Consider the following 20,995-nt stretch of genomic DNA (forward strand, 5'->3'; position numbering starts at 1 on the left):
TATATACAGCTATATTGAGCTATATACAGGCATATAGAGCTATATAATAGCATATATTTATCTGTGAAATGTTTATTTATAGTGAAATATAGTTAAATATAGCGGTATATAGCTGTTTAAATAGGAATTTATGAAATTTGTCTTCGTACGGGGCTGTCTATATTGCCTCCGGCAATTTAGTTGTATATGATAACAAGGCAAAGAGTGGATAATGTAAGTGATTTTAAAGGGAGAATAGTTTTTCAGCAGAGAAGAAAATGAAGTAAGAGAAATGAAGAGTTTCACATTAAAGGCTTTTGATACGAATAGGTGTTTCGTACGGGTCGGCGTTAGCTATGTTTCTTATAAGTAAAGTTTCTGGGGGACAATTCTAGTCCATAACCGATGGATTCCGAGGGACTCTTTTTGAAAAATATCTATTTTCATACATTTTTACCATAGTTTGGAAGCCTTTTTGACTATTAAAACTATATGTAGCGATCGAGAGGGAACAGAATCTACCTTTAAAACATTGCTAGGCACCCCAAATTTACATACATTTTGATTCTGTTGCAATTTGACAGATTGAAGAGGTTTTGCGATCATCTTTTTATCGAATAATTCGGCGTAGTATAGATCAGTCAAAAACCCTTAAAAGACTAAAAAGTGAAGCAAGTTATTGTGTATACTTCCAAAACAACTGATATCGTTGTAAAATGTAAAATAGTCAAAGTAATCCACTGCACTGTGCTGTGCCGTGATCAGTTTTGCAAGCCGAGGAGATCTATAAAGGACCACATTACCTAGAGCTTGTGACAGGTGACATGTTAAGTTATTATCATCTTTTGTCGGCATCGCTACTCGCTACAGAAATAATAGTCGAGTTACAAATGTTCAATTTCGTTGTAGAAAATACTGAAATGGAAAGAACATCGTCTGTGTCTGTGAATGATTAAAAGAGACTGAAAGATTATACCTTTCAGTGGCTCAACACAGCCTCTTACTTCTTTCACATTTTTTTATCAGTTTCCAAAACGATATTTGTTTCTGATACTTCTTTTGTTCAAAACATTGCCTATTGCTTGATGAAAAATCTTTTACTTCATCTGCTTCAACAAAATTTTTACTACAAAAGACCTAACATGAGGTCATCGCTTATTTATGTCGTTGCTGTCGATAACAGATGAATAGCCGAAATTCTTAAAATTATTTAAAACTTTATCAGAATTGATGAGATACCATCAAGGTCTATTGTAGATACTGTTAGAAATGTTACACGTTAATTCTATTGCAAGCGAAAATATTCACATTTTCGGGTCTGTTACAAAAACAAAATATTTAACAGACTGAAAGTCAAACGAGCTTTAATTAGTTTCTTATTATCGAGTCTTCTGCTTCTGCTTTCGTTAAAACTATTTTCAACAGAATAGAAAAACCCAAAATCTTTTACTTCATTAGTTTTAACATACATTTTCCTACATAAAACTACATCATGCAAAAGTCGTCGCTGCTTTTGACGCTGCTATCAATAACAAATGTTGGATGTTGTCATGATGCTATGAGGTTACAAAATCACCAAATTAAAGAAAATATTTTTTTCAGTGTCGGCTAAACCTACGTCCTCAATTTTATAATCTATTATGCAATATGGTGAATCTGTATGAACCACTAAATTGCTGTCGTAAATAACTTAAAATCTGTATACGAAACATAATCAGTATTACCTAGCTGCTACATGCTCGATAAGATATCAGACCCAAAATTGGATCATTTCAAACTTCGTTCGTTTGTCCACTTTTGTCTTTGTGAGTATGTCATTACTTGTTGATTGCATTCTAGACTACAGCCTTAAAAGCAGCTTTTGAAGAGTGAGTTGCAATACTAAATACTTGCTCCCTATTTTCGTTGCAGTCCAACATTCTCAACCCGATAATAGAAGGGCATTGCAAGCGTACGAGTATAATCAGAACAGAAGTGAAAATTCAAAATCGATCAACATTTTCAGACCCGAAAGTAAAATGATAAGCAATTCTATCTTCCACACGTAGCATCAATGTTACAATCGGAACATTGAGATTCAGTTCATCATCGTCACCGAATCGAATCGATAAGTAAGAAAATGAGGAACATTTTCACGATAATTCTTTTCCTCTGCGGAATAATATCAATTCAAGCAACCCCATCACGACCATCTAAATTCTTTGAAGTACAGAATGGAGTTCTTGTGCCGGTCGGAAATGGCTCACCAAAAGCCGCATCGAATTTGAAATCCAATAGTCGAATCGTCGGCGGTGAAAATGCTGATCCTGGAAGTGCTCCATGGATGGCATCACTTCAGTGGGGTACGGTTCGACCAGCTCACTTTTGTGGTGGAGCAATTATAAATCCGAATTGGGTCCTAACCGGTGAGTTCTAGTTATTCTAGTTGAAAAGTGTGCGCACAAAAAACTAATCGGTTTGTCGTCCGTTCAAAAATAAACCAGCTGGACATTGCATCCAATCATTTCCAAATTATGGTATCCGAACAGTGGTAGCAGGGCTCAACGATTTGAATGAGTTTAGTTCCGCTCAACAAATTCGTCACGTAACCCTCAGCAATACATGGGTGCATGAAGATTATGACGGCTCTGTAGGACCGCACGATATTGGTCTGTTGGTATTCCAAACCCCATTTACATTCAACACACTTGTCAGCGCGATTGCATTGCCCCAATCTGAACAAATTCCAACTGGCATTGCAGTACTTCATGGATGGGGTAGTGTGTCTTACTCTTTCTTCCCAGACTATCCGTCAGTTCTTCAATCTGGCAGTATGCCGATCATTCCCTTACAAACTTGTCGAATTAGTTGGGACTACGATGCCGATACCATTCATGATTCGCATATTTGCGCTGGATCTTTGGATGGTGGCGTTGGTGCTTGTTCGCTAGATAGTGGTGGTTCGCTGACACAAAATGGTGTTGCTGTGGGCATTTTTAGTTGGGGATGGGTTCCTTGCGGTCAACCGATGCGTCCAGCAATTTTTGTTCGTGTCAGTGCTTATACATCTTGGATCGAAGATATCATCGATGACTATGTTGCTCAGATGAGTATTGGTGGAACAGATGCCTGAATTATGTAATTGTTTTTCGCGTAGAAATGTTACAAATAAATGGTTGAATAGAAGATAACGTGTAGTGTTGTAATCTTAGTGTTGCCAGATGAAATAGACGGTTGAATTAGTCTTGGGTAAATGTCCAAAAATTATCTAATTTTGATGAGTAATCATAAAATCTGTTGCCTGGACACTGAGCTGTACACTAGGTCAACCTTCGCTACGGTTCTTCTACAGCTCTAAAACAAAAGTACTGAAAATTTTTGGAGGAAGCACGTATCAGAGATTAAAGACTTTATCGATCTAACAAATATAACGATCCAATTTCAAATATATTCGAAATTTTCACAGACAGCAAGAATGTAGGCATGTGGTCAATAGGTTAATAAGAACTCTATTACTTCGTTCGTTGAAAAGCTTTCGATTTTCAAATCGTAAAAAAAAATCATCGAAAATAGAATAAAAACTCACGAATATAGGCTACAATTTTAGGTAGGCATCCATTGATCTTAAACTTAGTATAAAGATCACCTTAGCGAGATTCCAATTCTTAGTTTTTTTAAAAGGGTAGGAATTGGCAGAAATTGGCACAAATGCGTTTCGTATTTAATTTTCGACGTCTTTTTATAAAAATAATTTTTCAAAAACTACGACTTTTATTTCCAGCTGAAATATGTTAGCTTTCAAAAAAAATAAGGTTTTAGTTTGACCAGCTCTGACAAAATTGAGCAGTTCATGAATTATTCGGTAAGCAAAGCAAATCAGATGGTAAAGATGACTTTTAGCACGGCAGAGTAAAATAAACCAGGCAGTAGCGGTTCATTTTCGAAACGTCAAATAAGGTAGCTAATACACTGAATGAAAATGAACTGAAATGAACACTGATATGAATTGAAAAATTTTGTTCGCAAAAGATATAGGACTACTAGATTATTCAGGTCCCTAGTCAAATCAGCGCTCCTGCCTGGTTAACTTTACTCTGTCGTGATTTTAGATATGAACGGCGTCGTTTAAAATGAAACAAGCACTTTTAAAGACGAAACAGTAGTTATAGTTTTATTATTCTTTCAATTTTCTTTCTTTAAATAAATATATTACCAACCTACACCAACTTGAAAGATTCATAGCTAAACATAAAAAATTAGAAATTTTTCTCTACATCAAAAGAAGGAACATGAGAAAATCTTCACATTTAATTCGTCAGCAGTTTAATAGCAAAAATTTTTTGTATTTACCTTAAAATAAATTTACTTTGATTCCTCTTTGCATAAGATTTGATATTCGTCAATTAAATATTTCGTATTTTTAGTGCCAAACGATTACACATTTTTCTTAATAAAATTTAGTTTCCGGTTTCCTGTTACATGTACCCATTACGAAAGCCGTCAATCGAGTAGATAAAAGAGATACGATTGACCGAAAGATTGAATGGTGTTGTTTGTCCAAATAATTGGGTAGAAAAGGATTGCTTTCAAATTCACTAACATTTTGTTGTCAATTCGCTAAAAACACAGCGACACTATTCGCTTAGTCATGCACTTCCTTTAGAGCAGATTTATTTTACTACCAACGTCTTTATTAAAAAAATTGATAACTAGCTCAACCTATAACCTTAAAATACTCTTAAGAGGCACCGGCACTTAGCTGAAATTGTAGCCTACATTTGTGTGCCTCATATTTCATTTTTAATGATATCTTTCCATCAGAATCCTTTTTCAAAAATGTACGCCCGTTCGTCGACGACGAAGATGATAGCTTTAAATAAAAATTAGTTTTTCTTCTAATCGTTTGACCAGCTCTGAGAAAAGTGAGCAGTTTAACGAAATTTTCATAAACTGCTCACATTTCTCAGAGCCGGTCAAACTGCTACAACCAAATATATTTTCTGTTGAAAGCTACCACATTCGTGGTCGGAATTGCGGTCGCACATTTTTCAAAAAGAATTCTGATGGAAAGATATCATCAAAAGTAAACTAAAATCCAGTATTTAAAAATCGCCCTAATGTATGCTTTTCAGCAAAGCATCGATGCCTCTTAAGATGGATGAACTCTTTGCAAATGTGTAGCCTACATTTGGGCGGAAATTTTTTCTTTTTTTGATTTTTCCAAATGTGTTAAGTTATGACTCACAAACCAATTTACTTAAAAGAAAAAAGGTTTTGGTTTAAGGAAATCATCAAAAAAGGCAATTTTTCGGCCCAAATTTGCAAAGGGTTCATCGTTCTTAAGCCAGCCTATTTACCTTCTATTTGCCAGCATTTTGTAACCAAAAACAAAATGGACACATATTACGTAATTGCCTACATTCAGTCCATGTCCATATTTATGTCGGAGGTCGGACTAACAGTTTCATTTCACGAAAAACCTACATTGGGGCGTTTTTAGGAACTCCATTTTCGTCAAATAGATACACGGGAATACACTTCTACTGATGATTTTACATATCAAAACTAATTCACCACGGAATCACTAATTTGATTTTGGTGAATTTCTTTGTATTGAAAAGTTGTGTTCCCGGTTCCCGCGAATCCAATAATATTGAGTGACCTTCCAAGATGTGTAGACTTCGGTACGCATTTCTTATTTCCGTATTGAAATCGGTATCGGAAAACAAAAAGCGAGTATCCTGATACCGCATACTACCGGTAACAGCCGTGGTAGAAATAACAATTTCCTGTCCCTATATGGTGCCGTTTGCAAAAGGTGTTAAATTGATGGATTCGATACAAATTTTAGTGATAAAGACGCGGAGTTATATTGCATGCTTGAACGTTCAACATTTATACTTTTGATTTTAATTTACATTTCGAATTGTAATTCTGCTCGCAGACTTAACAATTTTTCATTAAAAAATAATTTTCCAATTCTAACTACCGATTGTACCATCAAAAATTCGTTTTGTACGGGCGTTGCATTGAACTTTATGTTATAAGCTTCACGCATTATCTACAATATTGCTCGGTGTAATTTCCTACCCCTCCACCGCTTTCCAAATTCTTTTAATTCCTTTCATCGCAAAAGCCTAACCACTGTAAAAGACTAAGTTCAAAAATTAAACCAAAAATTCATTTTGATTTTCATGCGACCTTCTGTCCAGCAAAATTTCAGCCAATTTATCTACTCAGTCCATTCTTCGGTTGTGTCCTCATCACAGATATCACTCCCCGACGAATCTATGTGTCATCTGTGGCCGGATATTCGTGACGGAATGAGTGAGCCACGCGGCGGACACGGTATCCGTATCGATGTCATATTCGATGTTACGGTTGGTATTAGCAGCTGGGGTCGTTGTTGTTCGAGACATAGGCAACACCATGTGTGACAGCGCGTGTACAGTGTGATTCCTAGAATAGATTCGGAGAATTAAAATGACGTGGGAGAACGAGATATAGAAGTGGGAGTTGTGAGTCCGGAAAAGTGGTGGCCCTTTGACATCATTGGTCTTAACTCACCTGCTCCTATCCAAAATAGAATGGCGGGCCAAGAGCTCTTCAGAGTTGAATACAGCAAAATCAACTGTAGTAAAACTGCCAACGCACAGGTTACAGACGACGGTGCTGATTGTGAATGATCATATTTCGGTATGAACATCATCATTATGCTGATGATGAGGACGGTAATAGCACCAGAAGCGAAAAAAATCGGAGACTCATTCGTCAATCCGAAAATGGATATTTCCGTCGCGACTACGAGCAGAAAGACGAGAAACAATGCAAGTCGCCACGAACTAACCGTTGGAATTCGAATAACTTTTTCCATTTCCATTCCGGCCGTCGACACCTTGAAACATGTAAAGTGTTGCGTTGTATGGAATATTCTCAATCCTGAACTCGTTACTCACCTTCACTTTCTGTCTGTACTCGTCTACGATAGCATCGATATCCGTCGAACTATCGGTGTCGGTTAAAATTTCCCGATCAATGCAATCGACATCTGACACAACTGGTTCCGTTAAAATACTCGACTCTGCCTCTGGTGAATCAAGAACAGCCACTCTCGGTATCGGCGACTGAGGTTCACCCAGCAACAGCCATTCCCTTTCAAGTTCGATGTCACGTTTTGTCTTCTTTCGACGCGATTTGGCGACTGGAATGGTAATCGTTTTCGGTTTATTAAATGACCAAAGACTACGTCTCGATGAACTTGGTCTTGGTGCATCCAATCGACTGTAAGCCAAGGAAGCTTCATCTGAAAATTGAATTCGGTTTTCGATTTATTTGGTTCTTGATGTGATGCAATCGAATTCCGGTGTATTACTTGTGTTATTGGCCATGTATTTCGGTCTGTATGGGGAATACAACAAGAAGAACGCTCGACAAATTCCTGCACATAAGTTACTAGCCGCTAGGATGTAAATTAAATTTTGTAGAGGACAAGCAAAGGCCAGCATAGCGCATAAGCTTCCACCAGTAAAAATGGCCAGCACCGGACTACCGCTATCGCCGTTTTCATATCCAATCTGTCTTGACAAGATCTTGTACTCCGAAGTGGTTAACTTTACAATAAGCGAATACATCTCCGGAAATAGTTCCAAAAACGCCCCCGAACATGTCAATACCAACAGACATGCAACAGCCGGTTCGACTTTATGGAAATCTTGACTCTCCAATATAGACAGAACGGGCACAGCGATAAATGGTTTCGTTTCACTGCAAATGAAAATATCAAAATTCTCTTGACTTTAATAATGGATGGGCATGGATTGGCGTGACATTAACGAACCTAAATTCCGTGATGGTTGATAGACATCCGGCTGAAACGGCTATCGTCAGAGCAACAGTTACAACAATTCCGAAACCGATTAATTTCTTGTATGTGCCACCGTTTGATGGCAGTTCAGTTGGAAAAGTGAAAATCGATAGTGCCGCACTGCTTAACAGCCCCAACCAGCCATTTGGCATTATCTTATCACTCTGCCATTCGTACAGGTTTCCCCGTATGTACGATAAAGCAATCCCAATTACTGTTATTCCAATGACACCAGCAACCATTAGAATACCGAAGACTCTTGTGTTCTACAAATTATTCAAATACAATTTTTAGTTAACTTGTAAGTCATTGGTTTGCTGCTGACCAGGCACGCTTTTCTTTCATTTACCTCCAATCCCAACATGAACATAACGGTCAACAGAAACACAACCGAAACTCCTAGCACATCCGGCCATGGTTCATTCTCATCGGAATTCCGACCCAGCAAATATATTCGTGCCATTCCACCGGTCATTGCATCTAAAATCATTTTTTGTTTAAATAATCACATTATTCGGGTCCATTCCTCAAAGTTTAACGAACCTAGACATGTGCTTAGTGTTCTAGCCAATGCTCCGCATGCCGTTAGCAGTGTTAAGATGTCCAGCCATAGAGCAAGGAACAAACAGAAAAAATCGAACTTTTGTGTGGCTCTCAGGTATGCTATCTGGATGTTCTGCAGTGAACTTTTGCAAATGGCTGAAATTGGTTAAGGAGCCTTTTAGAATTGGTTAGGGTTAGTGCAGATTTATCTATACAGTCGACGACAGTCAGATTAAGACCAAAATTTGATTCAGGTCGTTTTCAGCTGGTCCACTCATACAATCAAAACAGCTCACATGTCTTTATAGCGGTGACATTACAGTGGCAGTGTTAAAATCGTGTGAAGACGTATGGGCAGCTTATTTTGTATAAGTGGACCAGCTAAGAAAGAGCTGAAACAAAATTTCTGTCTAAATGTCACAGTACGATCATTGGTATCGTTTTGAGTTCACTTTCAGTGAATTTAGTATTAAAAGAAACCTCGAAAGAAATGGAAAGCCAACCTCTCCCCCAATTAATTTTTTTTACATACAAAACAAATGTCTTCTATTGATTCGATTGCTTCACAATATCAATTATGTCAGATTTGACATAGGTCGCAGACCAATTAAAAATGTTCCGATTATAATTGAAAGAGACAACAAAGAAAGTTACGGTTGACCAAAATGAGAATTTTAATAATCGATTAAATTCAACAGTTTAGTCCGCTTTAACCTTTCCTCAATGATTCATGCATCATACAGACATGCAATTTATTATGTTAATTCAATTATTGTACAATATGCTCCGTAAATTGCCACTAGCAACATAACATTCAACAACACTCTAAGAACTCACCTGAGAATAAGGCACATATTGATGCCAAAATTGTTGCAATTAGTGTAGTCGGACCACCATTTTCATTGTAAACGATTAAATATATCAAAATTACGACACCGAAACCCCATCGACCTGCTGTGCCGGACGGAAAAATCGCAGTTATCCTGGAAATTAAATGATTGTCATGTGTTGTTTGTTAATGTTGTAGATTAGGACCTGCCTTAAAAGCAATGGACCTTGGACCATTTGCAAATTTTTAGCCTACATTCCGTCGGAAAAATAATCGTTTTTTGATGATTTCTCTGAACCAAAATCTTTTTTTGAAGAAGTGAAACCAATAAAATGTGGTATTTTAAAGGAAAAATTGGTTTGTGGGTGATAACTTATCCCACTTGGCGAAACCTTTGTGTGTAAATTTATGTAATCTGCACAGGTTTGTCCAAGTGGGTTGAGTGAATTTAATTAAATTTAGTTAAATTAATTTCTTCTTTAAAAGTAACACATTTTTGGGTGCTTTAATGGTTTTACTTTTTCAAAGATTTTGGTTCAAAGAAATCATCAAAAAACGAATATATTTCCCCCTAAATTTGCAAATAGTTCATTGTTCATAAAAAAAATGATATTCCAAACTTTTGTGAATTTTCTAGAATTTTTACGAATGATTTTTTTTCGGCGAAAATTTGCAAAAAGCTTTTCATTGCCCTGCGCTGCAAGGTCTGCAGCTTGATAAAAAGTTTGAAAGGGATGCTAATACATCTGTTATCAACAACGGTCTCAAAAATAAATACTGATCTCCAGCTACCGTCCTCTTATATATATAAAAATCCAGAAATCCATAAAATAAATGAAGTAATAGATTTTGTATCCAAACACTATACGCAGTAGTTTAAACTTTAAACAAACGAAGTAAATGGTTAGATAACTATCCCATATCCCATAAAATGCTTGTCGTCTGTGAATGACCATTTTGACATTGTGGCATAATACTACATAATTGAGCTTATATTATGTACACAATTGCACCCTAGACGGCATGTCATCTATGCTTATTTATCATATGATCTGATTAAAAAGAGCCGAAACCGAGCTCTACTTTGTGTGGATTATGGGTAGATAAATTCTAAAATAAAGCTTTTAATTAAGGTTCCGGACCATGAGAATATCAATCACTTAAGAGCAATCTAAACATGGCTAAATTGTTGCCTAAAATTTGAGAGAAAAATCATCATTATTTTGATGATAATTTTGGACTCGTGTTTAACACTAAACGACGGCCTAACTTTTTCCAAAATTATCAACAAAATAATAATATTTTTGCCCCGAAATATTGGCTACAATTTAGCCATGTCATTTGGATTCAATATCTTCATTTTGACATCAGTTTCGATTTTTCTATGAGGTGTGAAGGCTGATGTAGAATTATTTCCATTAGGTTTACTTACGTTACATCTGCTAACGTTAGGTCTACTCACGTTAGGTCTACTCAAGTTAGGTCTACTCACGTTAGGTCTTCTCATGTTATGTCTACTCACGTTAGGTCTCCTCACGTTAGGTCTACTCAAGTTAGGTCTACTCACGTTACATCTGCTAACGTTAGGTCTACTCACGTTAGGTCTACTCAAGTTAGGTCTACTCACGTTACATCTGCTAACGTTAGGTCTACTCACGTTAGGTCTACTCACGTTAGGTCTACTCACGTTAGGTCTACTCAAGTTAGGTCTACTGACGTTAGGTCTTCTCACGTTAGGTCTTCTCACGTTAGGTCTACTCACGTTAGGTCTTCTCACGTTGGGGTTAGGTCTACTTACGTTAGGTCTACTCAAGTTTGGTCTACTCACGTTAGGTCTACACACGTTAGGTATACTCACGTTAGGCCTGCTTATGTAAGAGTTTTCCTAACGTTTAAACATAAAAGTCGCAGAACAAATGTTTTCATATTTAATAGTGTAATGGCATAGGTTACAAACCCTTGCCATTCTCTCTATGATATAAATCAAATTTTCATTATACGAAATTATATGTGTGAAAGTAAATATGTGCTGTTTTTGTACAACAGAAAGCCACCGAATTGTAATAAAGTTGTTTCGCTTCGTACATACCCAAATGTAATGTTGACAAGATAAACACATGAAATTATACAAAGCAAACAGATTTGCCGCCCATACGCAAATATTATTTATTGCATCCATTTCATCATCAGCGTCAGCTGGATTCCATGGACTTTGATTGGAATTAATTGCTAAAATCATTAAACTTCTTTATGGAGGCCAACAATTTTTATGAACCGTTTCGAAGCCTGAGACACCAGACCTATACGTAAGTTCAAAACGATCATAAAATAGGGCGAAATTGTTCGTTATGTATCTGTTCCGGATACAATTCAATAAATTGGTTCTAATTGGAAATTTTGTGTTAGTAAAAAAACGAATGATTAAAGGTGTGAGCTAACATAAACATTAGCGTAGGAGCCTAGCGCCACATTGCACCAATTTCAGTAAAAGAAAATTCAGTCCATTTTACACTAAGCATTTGTTGCAGTTGCAGTTGTTTCAAGGAACAATGGAATTGAGCTGTCACTCTAGAAGTAACTCCATTACTATGCCATTTACTTACATTTCTGTCGAGGCTACTGCCCGTAATCCTTACTAAAGGGTTTTCACAAACACTGCGCGACCACTTTGTTCAATTGACATACATTTGTTATTCGATCACTTAAAATCTACAAAACAATTGTTTGTCTTCAACCCTGCGATGAAGAAAAATCAAACTCTTTCCATAATATTTTCACCAATCTCAGCTCGGCTACAATCCATCATTGTTCAGTCGGGTAACATGCAATTCGTTTTAACGTTTGCAAATTTTATATATTATGCCATCACAAATCTGCACTTTATTGGTTTTATTTCGCATTTAATCACAAAGCACAAAAGAAAATCGAATTGAGTTAGTGGAAAAGGAAAACAACATCAATCGATTAAACATACGCTCTAATTTGGTGTTGTTTGAACAAAAATAACATAGAAAAATAGCTACTCCATACACACAGGCGACTCGCAATATAATTACAGTTGGAAAAATCGAAGTAAAAGAGGAAAAAAAGTATCGCGTTGTATGTGCACACGTCCACGCTTCTATTGGTATACGGTTGATATGCACGAAAGTTTAGTGGAGTACTGTTTTTGTGTTAAACGCCTTGTTGTAAGCACGACAGTTTATACGGTGGAATGTATTCAAGAATGTGTAAAAAGAATAAAAGTGTATGTGTTTTGGACCTGCGTACTGTCCTTGCTCTATGCCATGTGGTAGCGATAATATTTAGATTACTAATGCTAACGTTTCGTGAACTGGTCGAAAGGCGGGAAAAGTTTTCATCGAAATTTCCTACATTTATTGGCTATCCTGTTTTCTCACTAGATCAGACACACCGACTTTCCTTTTTGGTGTTGGGTGCAGGCATAAACAAAAAAATAGGTCTGTGGTAAATGTTATAATATCCAGATTCTCGTTGCATCTTCTGACCGACTGACGATGAGCAAATTTCCAATATCCTTGCAATGGTCCCAGTCTACTACAATTTCTAAAAATCAAACGCTGATTGCATCAAGAGCACAACTATGTCAGCAAAAGTATGTGCTTAAAGACTGGCTTTGTAATTAAATTAGGGGTGGGTTGTACAACGGTTACGGAAGGGATCGGTCTCTTTTATTTTTTTATCGAAACTCTTCACCTCTAGAATTATCGAGTATGTTCGACTGATAATTTTATGGAACAAGTTTGTTTAAGGGATTTTCGTACTTCATGACTTATGTATATAATTTTTATTTTTCGAATTATTGAGTTTTAATAAGAAATTGTTGAATACCATACAGTTTCAGAAATATAACTTTCGACATATTTAACAATATCATCGTTTCTCTGTATTCTCTCATTATGCATGTTATTACAAATGGTAATTGAGAGAATTAGAGAAACGATGATATCGATGAATATGTCGAAAGTTATATTTCTCCGACCGTAACTTATTCTAAAAATGTTGCTCTAGGAAAAAACCAATATAAGTGAACAATACATAAGTGATGAGGTACAAATATGACAAGATTTTCAAAAATCGCTCAGATCACAAGATCACAATTAAAAAAAAACGTTTCTAAAAATGACTTAATTGGTATCAAGAAGACGCGGTACTGGTATCCAGTACAGAAACTAAAAATTATTTGCACGGTAAAAATTAAAGGAAACAGTTATACACCAAATTTCAAATTTTTTTAGGCGAGGGTGGAATTGGATACGAAAGTTCACTAATCCCCTGAAACCTTTGAATCAGCAAAGATTTTTTTTTACTTCTGAAAAATTTCGAATTTTTTGTAGTGGCTCCATATTTATTGCTACTAGACTTGGAAGATAAGACTTTTTATAAGATTTATATTTTTAATAAAAACTATATTCTACATTACATCAGAACAGACAAAACAAATTTTGAAAAAAGCAAGACCTCTCATTTCGTGGTGGCTTCAAAGTTGACAGTTGTCAACTTTAAAAAAAAAAATTTAGCGTAATTCAAACATTTTTGGCAGAAAACGGCTCTTAATTTTATCTTGTGATACTTTTTGAAAAAAAGAAGGATTTTTTCAAATATGCTGAAATCAGGATATCTTTATTGACATTAAAAAAAAAACAAATATGTTAAATACGCTGAATTATTAAGATTAGTTTACTAAAATAAAAAGTCAAGCTTTCGAAAAAAAATCATATTTTTCCAACTATTAGAAAATACAAGAATTTTGTATGTTTGAGGCCGTATTACGGTGATAACTCAAACAAAATCTTTAGTTTTTTCAAAATCTTTTTTTTTCGGAAATCTCCATCACAATACCTTCAAAATAAGCTATCACAACAAAAAATTGAAACCCGCTTTGTATACCACAAATATTTGTATTAAGCTAAAACAAAAACGTTGGCGAAAGAAAGTCAACTTTGAAGCAACCACAAATTTAGTAGTCAAAACTTTTTCAATATTTCTTTTGTTTTTTCTGATGTATTGTAGGACAGGGGCTATTATGTAGAATTAGTTCACAAGATTTGCAAGATTCACCCAGAGATTCTACATAATAGGCCTGTGTAGGAAAGAGTTTTTATTAAAAATATAAATGTTGTAAAAAGTCTTATATTCCAAGTTCAGTAGCACTAAATATGGCAGAACTATAAAAAACACGAAATTTTTCAGAAATACCATTCGCGCAAGCTTACATTTTGATTTAAAAAAAATCCTTTGCTCAAAGGTTTCAAGAGATAAGTGAACTTTCGTTTCCGGTTCCACCCTCGACTACAAAAAGATTTATACTTTCTTGAATAGATTCTGAAGTTTAGAAACTACATACTATTTTAAGTGTCAGGTCAGACAATTTAGTCACTGCTTCAACTTAGTCTGAGTAACTACACAATGCTAAGTCCTCTTGCGAAGCTATGAAAGTAATAAAGTACGAGACAACACTTTCGTGAAGGCGCGGCTATTTGAATAAGGGTGTCTCCGTTACGACAGGCATATTCTTCAAAAAGAGTAAATGTGATTGCTGAAGATACTAAGCATTGTAATGGGTTCCGAGGAAATATTTTTATTTTTGGATGAACTGACATAATGCTAGAAAAGTTTATTTTTCGAATTCTTATTTATCAAATAGAGCATTATTCTGGTGGGTGCTACGCACCCAACAAATCCTTCTGTCGGGTGCGGCGGCACCCAACGACCACCAGGAGTCGGCGTGTCTGCACAAAAATACCAGCAATCAATTGCATAAACTTGTTTCATGTTGTTTGTCATGAAAAGTTGTAAAATCAAAAAAAAAAATTCCTGGTAATGGAAAATTGTTTTTCAAGCCGGAAAAGTCATTTATCTACCTAGGTGAAATAATAGCAGTGAAAAGGTGCTATTATTTCGCCGTCGGTAGATAAAATAGCGTATTCACCTCTGCCCAAATGTTTATTTAGACACTTGGGGTTATAACATTCGCCTTCGGCTCATTACATGCAATAACTCCCCAAGTGGCTAAATAAACATGTGGACAGAGGTGAATAATCTACTATTATATGAAAACCTGTAAGGCAATATCTTTTTGAAAAAATTGCATCTGTTCTCGAAAGTATGTCTCACACCGATATTTCATGGAAGAACGTTTTTTTGGAATAGTCGGTATTAGGGTGCCCTAAAAAGTGTCACGAAAAATTCATCAACTTTGAAGCCATGGCCTCTAATCATTTTCAATCCATTTTTCATAAAATTTAATGAGATGTCATTCAATAGGGACAGTCAAGTACTTCTGATTTCAGCCGGCCGTTCATGATCCAGGAGTCTGAGATATTATGGCCTGATAAGCTCATGTAAGTCCTAATATGGATTTGTTAAGTTTCTTCTAGAGCAATAAGAGATACATAGCTATAATTTGGGATACTAGTTCTTGTGTTTCTTGTCCATTTCATCACTACATCCCCTCTCCTTGATTTCTGCTCAAGGATAATGGAAAGTTAAATTTTTTGACAGTTTTCTCTATCAAAAATTCGAATTTACGTCTACGAAAGCTTTTTCTTGCGACATAACTATTTGATTGATCCCGTTCCTCTTTACTGTTTATGGAGTAACTAATCGAATGTCGAATTCTGACGTTCCTAGTACTTCTTTGTTCTAGACACTAGACCAACTTTTTGGCCATTTTTTCGGCTGACATTTGGAATTTTAACAAGTTTGAAGTCACCAGAGGCCATTTCCTAAAAATATAAGTGACGTACGTCTTCATTGTCCTCTGTCTTCTCTATCCTAAAGCTATAGAACTGCAGGGAATTCATAAGTTTCTTCTGGTTCCTTTCTGGTTTTTTCTAATGAAATGACCTGACCTGATCTTACCTGATCTAAAGAAAATGATTCTACAGTCGAAGAAAAATAAGAAACTGGCAATAAAATCCAATCAATGCTATTTATCCCAAATGCATTACCAATGATACGATATTTACGAATGTATATTAGGCTCGATATTAGGGTGTAGCGTTTTGACGAAAGTATTTTGTTTTTTAAGGCCTGTGGGTAGGTTCGATGCAGAATGGTCCACTGAACACGAAAATACCAAAAAAAAAATTTTTTTAGTTCGAAGCTCCCATGCGCACCTCTGAAAACCGACTTTTTTGGTCTCAAAGCCATAGTGAGATTAGTTCTGCCGGCTGTGTGGAAAAATATATCTTAAGTGTATATGATAATTAATCGTAGAGACCGTGGCTTCAATTTGGCATACTTAAAAATTTATAAATATTTGAGTCACCGTTGAACAATTACAAATAGTGCTCCCGACCATGACTTTTTCAGAATTTTTTTGGATTATAAGCTTTCTAAAATATGTGACTGGAAAGGAATATAGTCATGTCATAGCTCATTTTAAAGGGAATTTCAAGAGCTTTCAAACGAATATAGACTTGACGTAAAGATTCAATGGGTTGCAGATTCGATGACCTTCTAGTGTGTAGAAAATGGTACGAGAAAAACCATATTTTTTTTAATTTTCACAGAATTTATGCGCATGGGAGCTTCGAACTTCAAATTTATTTTTTTTTATTTTCGTGTTCAGTGGACCATTCTGCATCGAACCTACCCGCAGGCCTTAAAAAACAAAATACTTTCGTCAAAACGCTACACCCTATTGTATATGTAATATAACTTGTAAATCGCATGTGGATTAAATAACATCGTTTGGATTGTATTCGTTGAAAAAACCGAAATCTATTTTTCTTCGACTGTATGACTTTTCTTTGCATTTTTTAAAAGAAAAGTTTCATTTTTGGTTGAAACTTCACTTTAACAGATTCTCACAGAGAAGAGAGAAACAATTATCTTATGCATCGAATCGAAATTCCAAGTGCTCATCAGTCATTCGTCACTCATCGGTCTAGAGACTTTTAGAGACTTGCTAGAAGGTTCAAGTAAAATGTGTTTGTTTTACAAATATGAGTTAGAATTGACCGGCAAAAGAAACATTAAAATGGAACGCATGGATTAGGAGATAAGTCCACAGGAATTGGGCAAACACCCAAACTCTGTGAAACGGATAGTTCGCAGGAGCCACTAAAACATGAATCAAAGAAAATGTGTTTAATTGTACTTTTAAACTTGGCACTGCAAAAACTTTGTTTATTTTGAACAGACTATTCACTGATTTTAGTTTTTTTTAAATATATATTCCAAACTAGTAACGACTTGAACGATCTTGTTTTTGGCTGAGGGGATATCGGTGGCGTCGGTAGGGCCTGTCGATGCAGTTCTCTAGTTGTTGTAGCATACACTCACCTTCAGTATTATTATCCCGAAATTACATGTAGATAGCAAAATTTATTATCAATGATGTTGTTGTGTTTATTATTGTTTCTTTTAATGACCGGATTTCATTTACTGAAATTTCCCAATCTGTCGTTCAACGAAACCAGCATGTGTGAGCACCGTATAAATCTCCGATCGATGAATTTTATCTGCCTCCCTCTGATAGACCTGTACAGAATTACCCAATTATCTTAGCGGTATTTTGTAGATGTTCGAATTTGAAAATTTACCGGATGCTCACCCGGTCCAAACCATGTACTTTTAGCCAATATGTTGCGGAATTCTGGCGACTGCAGAAATTTGTTGCGATAATGTGAGGGAATCAAATTTTCGAATGCTTCATTTTCCAGCACAGCTCGATGTTGGTATTGTGCTTGCGCATAGCAGCTAATGAATATAAGTCCAAAAAATGAAGTGAGCTTTCGCCTGAAATCATTTTAGTGGTAAACTTGTTTAATTTTACGTTGGCTACGAACGGCTATGAAATCTGTTATCGACATCGACGAGAAAAATAGACTATTATCTCTAGCTGATATGGTCAACTCATAGCAAAACTATTAAATTTTTCTACAATCTTTTTGAAAATACTTTGAACAAAAGAAGTAACAGATTCGGTATATACAGTGTTACTCTTACACTAGTGATTTTGACTCCTGTTTCGACTTTTTGGGACAGGATAGCTTCACGAGCGTCAATTGAATTTATTTTCTTTAAATTATGATCAATTTCCGAGTCTCAATTTTATTGCATTTACGCTATTATGCATCTTCATCAGGTAATTAATGCTTCACTTTCACTAGTTGCATGCGAATGAATGCACATCCGAAGAAAATGAAATCAAGTTTAATAATGTCACGCGCTCTTTATAGATTCACATGATTCATAAATCATTTTGAATTGCACGATATGTGAGCTGAATATTATACGGCTGCAGTGATGCGGTAAAGGAAGAGATGTTTAAAGTTGTTTGTTTGGTTCGATCGTTTAACGTCCGCTACCACATTTCCTTTTCCTGTGTCGAATCGGAAATTAATATTTTTATAAATTGTAACAGTTATGCGAAATAGAAAAGAAATTCATCGAGTAATTGGACAACGTGCTTTCACTTTAGTTGTTAGATTTAATGTCCTTGTATTCTTGATTTTTGGAATCAATTTTATTTGCTGATAGTGTGAGCTTTGATGTGCTTTAGATTCTAGGAAAATTCTTCAGGCGAAGGTTCTCAAAAAGAAAAAAAAATGGTCATAACTTCCGTGTGTGCACTTGCACCGAGCAGTGCATAAACTGGCTACAAAAAAGCGAAGAGCCGCAAAGACTTAGTAAAGGGCGCAAATTCAACTCGGAAAAGGCATAAGTATATAAATGTTAGGGTGGGTCGTATTTTCATTTTGTTTTTATTTTAAAAGGCCTGGCCCCAGGCTGTACTCAGAATTGACCAAGGAATCCGAAACAGCAAAAAAAAATTTTTTAATTCATTTTTCCCTTGCCTCTAGGCTGATTTTTGATTTTTGGTGTAGTAGCATGAAATTGCACACAATGTTGACAGATATCTCGGGCAGTTGGGAACAGAAGACATTGCTGCTAACTGTAGTGAATAGCTGAGGAGTCCAATTTTGTTTGCAAATACAGTTGAAATTTTTGGTTGAAAAGTCTTAGTTGGGAACACTGACAGAGTTACCCTGCCCGAGTGAAGGCGAAGAACAACAACGTTCTTATGGTATTTCAGAGCTGGACTCCTCAGCTATTCACTACAGTAAGCAGCAATGTCTTCTGTTCCCAACTGCCCGAGATATCTGTCAACATTGTGTGCAATTTCATGCTACTACCCCAAAAATCAAAAATCAGCCTAGAAGCAAGGGAAAAATGAATTTAAAAAAAAAAAAATTTGCTGTTTCGGATTCCTTGGTCAATTCTGAGTACAGCCTGGGGCCAGGCCTTTTAAAATAAAAACAAAATCGACGAGCTCTTATTCATGAATATAGATCATCTTCAAGGCCGTTTGAAATGCCATCCACATCAAGAAATGTCAATCACGTTAAAAAAATCTCATGCAAATGAATGAATGAACGAAACTTAAGTGAGGTTACGTCTGAAAGTACCGTATCTTCAAGATGATATATTTACTGAATTTATCGAAAAATAATTTCGTTAAATTTGGTATTGAAGTTCACTGAAATTTACTGAATTCACCGCAACATAAATTCAGTAGATTTCTATAAAATGTGGTAAATTTAACCAAATTTAACGAAATTATTTTTCGATAAATTCAGTAAATTAGATAAATTTCGGTAAAATTTGATAAATTTACGCCTTCGCTTTATTTTTATGGGATTTGTCAAACTATGATGGCTATTTGATAACATGATTTTCTTAACGTGAATGCCATTTCCAACGCTCTTTAAATTTTACAGACGCTTAGGCGCTACGGTCGAAAGAGGTGACTCAATTAATACATACGCAAAAAGCAACCAACTAACACCTATGAGTAACAATTGACCAGACCACTTTGACTCAGAATTCCTTAGCTTCTGAAAGAGCATCCACAGTGTGTCCGTTAACTTCCAATCTAATATTTTCCATTTCAATATCATCCAGTTCAATTTCATCCAGTCCAACAATATCCACTGTCCATTTTCATCGAGTCCAATAACATCCACGCATTTTGTATAAGGAAAATCTTTTTGTGTAAGGAAAATATCCCTGAGATGGCTGGATATTATTGGACTGGATGAAATTGACGTGGATATTATTGGACTGGATGAAAATGGACAGTGGATATTATTGGACTGGACGCTATTAGATGGGAAGTTAATGGACGCTGTGGATGTTATTTGACTGGGGGATAATGCGCGTTACAAAAATATTTTCATTCGATAAACTTGTTGAGTCATTACTTTCGCAGCCGTCTCAAAACCTAACACTCTAAAATGATCTGTACTCTATTGTACAGAAAGAAAAAAGACGTTTCTAATCATCTGTTAGTGACAACGGTTTTAAAAAATGAACATTCACTTCCAGCTTAATTTGTCTTTTATACCAAAATATACGATAAAGAACAAATGAAGTACAAGACTTCGTATCAAACATTTAACAATTGTACGAAAGATTTTATCGTTACACTGTTTTAAAAAGGATAAACGATGAATCAAATGCATAATACTGAAAACACCTGAACATTTTGCATTTCTTTTTTTTTTATTATTTTCACTCAACGAACTTACATTTTAATTTTCAACGAAATAACAAAATTTCAAATTTATTTCAAAACAAAGTCTTTTAGAGCCAGTTACAAAAACAATTTATTTCCGTGCAATGGTCAATACACAACTGATAATGCAGAGAGTGTGTACACATAATATCAAAAGTCAATTCCAGTCAAACGACAAACGACGACACGGAACAAATAAAATGATTGCCAGCGGCTTGTCTTTTCTTCGCACGGTGCATCAAGACACGAA

General features: G+C 35.7%; 3 protein-coding genes across 4 annotated transcripts; 1 reads left to right on the forward strand and 2 right to left on the reverse strand.

Annotated features, from left to right (window-relative positions):
• Positions 1 to 2,012: 2,012 nt before the first annotated feature.
• On the forward strand, positions 2,013 to 3,149 carry LOC119070931 (trypsin-1-like). Its single transcript, XM_037175475.1, has 2 exons — positions 2,013 to 2,384; positions 2,463 to 3,149. Exons 1-2 carry the CDS (start codon positions 2,099 to 2,101, stop codon positions 3,089 to 3,091), a joined length of 915 nt encoding a protein of 304 aa, XP_037031370.1. The 5' UTR covers positions 2,013 to 2,098; the 3' UTR covers positions 3,092 to 3,149.
• Positions 3,150 to 5,213: 2,064 nt separating this feature from the next.
• Positions 5,214 to 12,368, reverse strand: LOC119070919 (probable cationic amino acid transporter). Of its 2 annotated transcripts, XM_037175458.1 has the most exons (10): positions 12,169 to 12,368; positions 11,798 to 12,072; positions 9,203 to 9,348; positions 8,366 to 8,521; positions 8,172 to 8,302; positions 7,796 to 8,088; positions 7,331 to 7,722; positions 6,915 to 7,261; positions 6,526 to 6,853; positions 5,970 to 6,417 (listed from the first exon to the last, which is right to left on the reverse strand). In XM_037175458.1, coding segments are annotated over exons 2-10 (1,959 nt in total). In that variant the 5' UTR covers positions 11,800 to 12,072; positions 12,169 to 12,368; the 3' UTR covers positions 5,970 to 6,253. The 2 variants fall into 2 exon arrangements, with proteins under 2 accessions (XP_037031352.1, XP_037031353.1); XM_037175457.1 differs by having other exon boundaries at positions 5,214 to 6,417; positions 11,798 to 12,359.
• Positions 12,369 to 17,316: 4,948 nt separating this feature from the next.
• Positions 17,317 to 20,798, reverse strand: LOC119070933. The gene is made up of 3 exons (XM_037175481.1): positions 20,759 to 20,798; positions 17,768 to 17,963; positions 17,317 to 17,705 (listed from the first exon to the last, which is right to left on the reverse strand). Coding segments are annotated over exons 1-3 (297 nt in total). The 5' UTR covers positions 20,761 to 20,798; the 3' UTR covers positions 17,317 to 17,606.
• Positions 20,799 to 20,995: the final 197 nt, after the last annotated feature.

The sequence above is a fragment of the Bradysia coprophila genome (genome assembly GCF_014529535.1).
Source record: "Bradysia coprophila strain Holo2 chromosome IV unlocalized genomic scaffold, BU_Bcop_v1 contig_106, whole genome shotgun sequence".
NCBI lineage: Eukaryota > Metazoa > Arthropoda > Insecta > Diptera > Sciaridae > Bradysia > Bradysia coprophila.

What these genes read in the sequence shown, in the direction of transcription:
- LOC119070931 (XM_037175475.1), top strand. Translation starts at nt 2,099, where the DNA reads ATGAGGAACATTTTCACGATAATTCTTTTCCTCTGCGGAATAATATCA. An exon ending in TCCGAATTGGGTCCTAACCG is followed by an intron (nt 2,385 to 2,462) that starts GTGAGTTCTAGT and finishes AAAATAAACCAG; the next exon opens with CTGGACATTGCATCCAATCA.
- LOC119070919 (XM_037175457.1), bottom strand. An exon ending in ATACATGGCCAATAACACAA is followed by an intron (nt 7,262 to 7,330) that starts GTAATACACCGG and finishes TTCAATTTTCAG; the next exon opens with ATGAAGCTTCCTTGGCTTAC. An exon ending in TCTATTTTGGATAGGAGCAG is followed by an intron (nt 6,418 to 6,525) that starts GTGAGTTAAGAC and finishes AATCTATTCTAG; the next exon opens with GAATCACACTGTACACGCGC.
- LOC119070933 (XM_037175481.1), bottom strand. An exon ending in TTGGACCGGGTGAGCATCCG is followed by an intron (nt 17,706 to 17,767) that starts GTAAATTTTCAA and finishes AATTCTGTACAG; the next exon opens with GTCTATCAGAGGGAGGCAGA.